This window comes from Trachymyrmex septentrionalis, unplaced genomic scaffold, assembly GCF_001594115.1.
Source record: "Trachymyrmex septentrionalis isolate Tsep2-gDNA-1 unplaced genomic scaffold, Tsep1.0 scaffold13, whole genome shotgun sequence".
Classification (NCBI taxonomy): Eukaryota; Metazoa; Arthropoda; class Insecta; order Hymenoptera; family Formicidae; genus Trachymyrmex; species Trachymyrmex septentrionalis.
Genome location: NW_017304438.1, coordinates 1,962,701 through 1,970,712, shown reverse-complemented (window position 1 = coordinate 1,970,712; position 8,012 = coordinate 1,962,701). Strand labels below are relative to the sequence as shown.

At 32.6% G+C, this 8,012-nt stretch overlaps 2 protein-coding genes across 2 annotated transcripts in view; one reads left to right on the top strand and one right to left on the bottom strand.

Moving 5' to 3' along the window:
- Window positions 1-6,687, bottom strand: part of LOC108756869 (organic cation transporter protein) — a 16,718-nt gene extending 10,031 nt beyond the window's left edge. Inside the window, exon 1 of the mRNA XM_018501002.1 lies at window positions 5,640-6,687. Within this exon, the coding sequence (XP_018356504.1) occupies window positions 5,640-5,998 (359 nt within the window). The 5' untranslated portion in view covers window positions 5,999-6,687. The remainder of the gene's footprint in view (window positions 1-5,639) is intronic.
- Window positions 1-8,012, top strand: part of LOC108756871 — an 18,658-nt gene that overhangs the window by 648 nt on the left and 9,998 nt on the right. The gene's annotated exons all lie outside the window — the stretch shown is intronic.

The window sequence follows — 8,012 nt, the reverse complement described above, 5'->3', positions numbered from 1 at the left end:
ATATAATATAATATTAACCATTCTCTGAAATTTTTAAAGTAAATCGTTCTAAAGAATGAAATCTTACATTTAAAGATTGAGCCATTCTTTTTCAAGACTCAATTATCACTCTTTACAGATAGATTTTTTCCAAAAAATTTAAACAGCATAAAACTATTTTTTCTTTATATTTTGTATATTTAATTTTTTAAATAATTTATATATATATATATTTTTTTTACTTATATAGATATGTACTATGTAAATAAGTAAAGTTTACTTTTAGATATTCTTTAAATTCAAAGATGAAATCTACTTAATTATGCGGATCTCTCTTGTATAATGATAATTATCTATAATGAAACTATCTTTCCTCTTGTGCGTCTGGTTTTAATTTCTATTTATAATCTCTATTCCAATGAAACATGTCATATCGTAATTTAATTGATTGATTTTAGAATATAATGATTTTATTGTGTAATATTTCGATTTTTTAACATATAGACTCTTAGTTTAGATTCTTACATGTCCTATTATTGTATTTATTTCTTATTAATAGTTCTTATCAAGAGTTCTTTTTATTATTATTAATCTCTATTCCGCTATCTATTATATAATCACGCGATTAAATAATATAGATCGAAAGGCGCATCACGTCTTGTTTAAGACCCGTCTCTTTATCGGCCATATGCAATAAATGTGATATTAGCACAGCGTTATGTCGAAAGGCTTACACAGGTATTTTTCACGTTCACGCTCTCATTGCTTACACGAAGGTTTCGTGCAAATTTATTATTCATTATCCACGAATACTCGTGCCGGTCTCTGAGCAGCCAAAAGGCGTTGTATAAATACATGCTTTATTGATTTTTCAATTACCGTTATAACAGTCACAAAAACATTAATTCGAGCGTAACAAATTCTGTATGCAGTTTGCCGAATAGATTGTCGTAAATATAATAATGACGGAAAAATTTCAAGTGATTAAGAGTGCATTTTCTCATCACACTTCACTGTAACTTGTGAAAAATGTATTCTCATTAAAGCGCTACGCCATTAGCAGCACTTTATAAAAGCTTATGTGTGGGATAATGGTTTATCGTGAATTATATCTCCTTCGCTAATCTTCTCGAAGCATAGTGTCGCGTACACGTTAAAAATGTTTTTTCCACTCCATTTGATAAAAACGTCAATCGGTCTATTAATTATACGGATCAGCGGATAAAGTGGCGTATATTAGCTTTACCATTTGGAAACAATTGAAAGTGTAATAATAATTGATTGACACCATTTTGATTTTAATTAAAGTAAAAAAACGAAGTGCTGCGAATGTGGTTCCGAAATTATCGTATGACGTCAAACTTTTGAGATATTCTAATTTAAAAGTGCCATGCAAAAAAATGAATATTTGATCATTTTCAACGACCTACAAAACATCTAACAATTTTTTTTTTCGGCATCTAGACGGATATTACATTAAAGTATTATTCTTCCCCTTTCCAACACATATTCGATTGCTTATGACTTTTTTTAAGTCAACTTATATTGATGCAAAAAATCATACGGGTCTTCTACAAGCCATTAGTCATAAATCAAAAGCTAAAAATTGTAGTCATCAATTTTTAGTGTTTGACTTCTATTAATAGCTTTACTAATAGCTTATTGTAGAAGGCCCATTAGATTGTGTTCCTGATTTTTAAAGACTTGGTAGAATTATAATAAACAAATAATGCATATCTGAGAAAAAAATGTTTTAATTATATATAATTATATAAAATTATATATAATTATATATAAAATTGACATATTTTATGTACAATTATATATAATTATATACAAAATATGTTCATATATATAACATTTTTTCTCGGATAATGTTTAAATGAATTTTTTCAAAAACTTTCTCAAACTCAAGCTCTTCGATATTTAGGAGTCTTCGTATTTTTACAAAAGTGACACTTTAATGTAACACTCTGTCTGGATACTGAAAATAATTAAAACTCGTCTCCATAAAAATCATAGACGGTTTTAGGAAAAACAAATAATAGGAAATTTGCTAGTATTTTCCATTTCTCTGAAAAACACTAGTTATCATCTCACTGATTATCATCACTATGTGTATAATTTTGTCTATCTCTTCGACTGCTCCCAATCAATGTAATATCTCCTGTATGCATATTTGAAGAATGCTCAATCGTGAGACCAAAAAATGTTTTATATATATATATATATATGTATATATGATTTTTAATCAATTATAGAATATTATATTATATATACTTTTTGTTTATTTTTATGTGTTAAAATATTTGATTTTTATTTGACTCTTATGTGTCCTGTATACTCTCGATGTTGTTTTTTAAATTAAGAGTCCCTTATTCTTGTAAAAACTTATTTAATAGGAAATTGACCAATCCTAGTCGAGTATTCTTCTTACATTTGACTGTAATTGATCAGTTTCCTAGACTTAAGGCTTCACAACCGTTCACAACTTCTATGTAGACGAGCCTTTAGACATTTTGTAGATTGTTGAAAATAGTCAAATACCTCATTTTTACTTTAGTTTAGAAGATCTCAGAAACTTGGCGTGATACGACATTTTCGGAACCACATTCGTAATCAGCGTATCAAACTCTACCAGAAACAACTTCGTTTACTTATTGGAGGTCAAAAAAGGTTGAATTTTTGTGGATTAGTGTAATCAGTTAACGCGGAGTCTCGCTTGATGTCTGTATGCATTTCTTATAAATTTCTGCAAAAAAACTGGTATCAACCGGTCATTTATCTCGTCATTAGGCTGACGTCAGAGAGATAGAAGCAGGCTATTAGACTAGCTCGCAGGTATTACTAATCGCGCGATTCTTGTCGCACCGAATCGTGCAATCGAATTGTGGCCGCGAAGGTCTCGACGTCGCGTCCGTTTCCATACTTTCCCTGACTGACGTACATTATCACTAACACCGATACGTTTGCGCACCGCAGTTTCCGTTCTTTCGCGATTGTCGAAGATGAAAAATCTCCGATGCTCGCTGTCGACGAACGTGACAAAAAAAAAATACATTGGCGAGACACAATAGCCGAGAATAGCGTTACAGCATACGCGTTTATTTCCTCTTTCTTCTCTTTTTACTCCTTTTTAAAAAAATCTATGAACTATGCGTGTTTACTCCAAGAGCAATATAACGTTAGGAGTGCTTTTACGAGTCATTAGCGCATTTATGTCGCATTATGTCGTTACAGCCAGAATTACATACGTTGCAACGACTAGACAAACCACGTAAATATGAATATATCCACATGTAATGCCCTGCACTTTAAACAATCTATAAATCATGTCAGAATTTAGGATGAAATTATTTATAGTAATTACAGATTTAGATTTCGCGTAATACAAAAAATATTCGAAGAGATCAAAAATACAATCATATATAAAACATATCTTTTATATAAAATATTAAGTTTCAAGTAATTAGATTTTATTAAATAAAGATATTCAAAGTAGAGTGGTCGATCAGAACATCTTAAAAAAAATTTTGCATAATTATATTTACATATTATGTTAAAGTTAAATGCGTAGGTAAGCTATACTTTTTTGAGATAAAGAAATGAAAGTTATGAATTATTTTAAGATTTCCAAGCATCTGGGCAATATTATTTAGAACCTTTTGCAGAACAAAGTTTTAAAGAAAACTATATCTGGGGTGCTATGACCACTCTTATCTTAAAGGTTAAAATGTATAGTAGGTATATATTTTTATATGTATAAAAATATAAAACGTATATAATGTATAACACATAAATTATAAATCAAATTCTGTCCTGAAATCAGATGGAAATTAACGACTGCTTAAGGTAAATTTAAGTAAAATTATTGCGGTCTCTCTGTATTTCTTTTTGTTTATCTTGGAATTATTGAACTATCTATCTCAGATTACAGATAGCGAATTAAAAAAGTCTCTCTAATTTAAAAAAAAAAGATTCTAAATAATTGAAAAAAGGCTGAAAAACTCTAAACTAGGCAATACACAATTCATTATGTAATAAACAATTTACGTCTATAATAGCATCATGTTAGTATAATTAAAAAACGCGCTGATAATGGAAGCTCTCATAATGGAAAAATATATAGCAAATCGCAGGCCGTGAATCATCGATTCTACGTATTCCGGGTAATTCGTGATATATTTGTTCGTGCGAACAATTTTACCGCGCAAGAGAATAGACTCCGCGGAATACCGGTAGTCGTGAGTAGAATAAAAATCTGATCGAATTACCGTAAGAAAAGAAGTTTAAAGATACGATCGACGAAACCGCAGACGTAAATTACGATCCTTGAGTTGTTAAAAAGAAAAATAATTTGAAAAGGAAGAGAGAGGTGTTTATGGAAATGCAGCTTGCATAAGCATAATGAAAAAAACAAAGTAATATTTAAAACTATGAAACCTGTTATCGCAGACGCTCTTCAAGCTTCTGATGAAAAGTTTCTTCTGCTATTGAATCAACGTCACGTGCGTCACTATAAAGGGACTATCTGTATCATTGCGCATTTACAACACGCTCTATTATTCTTTATCGAAGTTAGAATGTGCGTTCATAATTTTATCGAAAAAAACCGTTTATCCCACATTATGATCTAAGACACATTTTATCACTTGATAGAAATCATGTAGTCTTTTTTAAATTTTCTTCATTACACTAATCTGTCATTAATCGATAAGCGATCATCACGATGCATTTTAGTCATTTCACGTTTTGTATTAAACAAATATGTAGTGATAAGAGAGGAGATACAAGACTATATAAGGTAAATTATCATTTAATTATCTTACCTTTGCTACTATTACATATTTATTCTGTGATTTATGTACGAACCATATCTGCACAAAACTGTGAATTTTGAAGCGAGTTACGTAGATAAGATTTGGCTTAACGCCGGAACACTATCGTGTTTCCTGATATTTATAACACGTTCAAACAACCACGTGCCAAATAATAAAACGTGAAACAATTATCTCAATGCTATCGAAATAATTTACGCGCAAAGATTATGAAAAATCATAAAAACTATATTTGTGCAAAATTGTGAATTTTAAATGAGTTATGTAGATAAATAATTTATTACATGCTCAAATAATGATAAGATAAAAGAGATATTCAAATACATGTTAAAATATGAAAAAAAGCACGTAATTCTTCTGTCAAACGTTTATTATGATAGTATTGTACAAAGAACGAGTTATTATTATACAATTCATTTAACGATAAAATCTGCTTTGCAGTAGATTATTATTTCAACATTTTTTTTCTAATTTAATTTTGCAACAGAATTATAAGTAATATCATTACTATAATTTTCCAATTAATTCCAAATTAATCAGTACAGCCTCTTCAAATGCTAAAGCGCGAAAGCGCGACGATGCTTTCAATGTCCACCTACCTTTCATCATGCTCGGTTCTACTTTGTATTATTTCTGAACATGTCATTTTTATATCATTCACTGAGTTTACACATATATATATATATTGCCTTCTTTTGTCTTTTTTATAACTTCAATTTTCTTCAATTTTCTTTATTTTGTATATTATTATTGCTTTAATTTCTTTGCTTTAATTTCTTAGAGAGCACAGCCCTAAAACGATAACAAACACTATTTATTTACCTTTCTTCAACCGTGAGGTCCTCTAATTCCGGCACACGGCACCAGTGCTCCTCCGGCACGAGAGTGATGAATATTTGTGAGAAATATACCCAGGCGACGAAGAAGGCAAACGGTATCATCAGCACAAACAGGATTCTCTGATAGGTGCCGAATTCACCTACGTGTGGCAGCAGGTCGTCGAAGTCTATATCCTTGGGCTGCTCCTGGTCATCCTGGTCGTCGTCGCTCTTGCGACCCTTGACGGTGGAAAGTCCATCGGACGATGCCGAGGTCGACAGACCTCCATCGGGGCTCGCGTCTTGCGGGGACAGGTCCCCGGAAACCCCGGCGGACGCCGGAAACTTCTCCTGCGGCGGCATGTCGCTGTCAACCGAGACCTCCGAAGTTCCGCGGGAAAAAATTGGAGGTAACAGTTTCTTCGTGCTACGAATCGGATCCAGCCTTCGGGATGCTGCGCCACGCGCGCACAATTAAGACGGCTGATCCGCGCGGCGCGGCGGAACGAAATACTTAAATATTAAACAGAAGCACTTATATATTAAGAAATCCTCCTTCCCAGCTTCCGCTCGGTTACAGCGAGAAAACTCTCTGTTCTACGTCCTGGAGAACATGCCGGAGAATGACTCGTTATCACCGCGCGCTACCACCTCGGGCACCTTCGATCGCGATAACCGAACCGGCGAGGCTGATCGGCTTGTTAGACGGTCGTTTGATTAAACGTGCACATCGTGAGAGTGTATCGCGAGACCTCGGAAGAATCGAGGCTAATCCGAGGACTTGCAATAGATTAAAAAAAAAAAAAGGAGGCGAGGAAATCCTGAGGCGAGAGACAACGACTGGAACGATCTGTTGCGTTCGTAGCTGGCTATATAGGCATCGACCGTGGGGTATATCCCCTCTCTCTTTCTCTCTCTCTCTCTCTCTCTCTCTCTCTCTCTTTGCTGCCGCTGTTACTGAACACAATTCAATGTTCTCCAAGTGTGGCATTGAACGCACCACGGATCATATCGATCGCCCTCGTCCATTGCTGTTGTTGCTGCTGCTGCTGCCGATGTTGATGCTCGAACCACCGGAGTTGGCCTCTTCTCTTTTATAGTATCGCGCACGTCCCATACAACGTGGACAAGCGGTGGATATTTTGGGATATTGATTGAACATCCCGGCTAACGTGCGATGTCCACTTAGAAATATATAGTAAAACACTACATACTATAAAGATACTATGAATTAATCGCACGGGGTGTCGTGATAATCTTCCTCTTCGTCGTTATAATCGTTTTCATTAAACACCAGGTTTTAGTTCTATTCTGAGCAGAATAGAGTACGTATTATGTAATATAAAACAATACATACAATATGGAACAAGCAAAGTTCCGAAAATTAATGATCCAAATAATATGTCATCCAGATAATTAAATTTGAAAGACAAATGCAAAATATCTACGAATTTATCGATAGAATGTTAACAGAAATATAAGATGTACTAATTCATTTGACAAACTGACTGTAGACATCGGGAAGAATTTATCGTTACGAAACATTTAATTTAAATAGCACATTCTATTTAAATTACAAAATAATAAATTTTAAACGATTTCTGTTGACAATATATTTAATGTAGATGCAGTCGATTTCAATCTACTGCGATATTTTATTTGAATCAGCTGACAAACTGCTAGCACAATTAATAATACTGTTAATTTTTTGCCTATTAGATATAACACAGAAATAACTTGCAAAGTATGTAATAATTATGCATAATAATAATTATATAAATTACATACGGACAAAAAATAGTTGCATAAATTACAATGCAAAAAAAATATGATATAAGATTCATGATAAAAGATATCATTGTTAAAGAGTTTATTTGAAAATCTGGTTTTATACAATAGAAGATCATAATTATGATTTAATTATGATTTTAATGCGATCATTTAGTGATTGAATTATTATTCTCAATCTTGTATTTTTCCGATTTTTCGATCTGTTTGCCGGTGAAGAATGTGCAGAATGATACAAATTTACAAAAAAGTAAGGAGAAATATAAACGTTACTTTTATACAAATCAAATATTAAATCACTCCTCGTAACGTGGGTCCGTAAATTCTGCTTGATAAAGATATGATCTGTAAAATCCACTGTCATGTAGGATTCTATTCGCGTATAAATGAATACATTTCAGGTATATGTACACCTTTGTACTAGGAAACACTTATTATTTCCGCTTGCTTTGAGAAATATGAAACAATTGATCCGATGAGTCAAAGAGATACATAGTGATCGCAGAATTCATGTTGTTAAGATATTAATTGCAGCATTTATATGATCAAATCGTAATTTTATTTCGTTTCAATACAGTTTTCTATAATA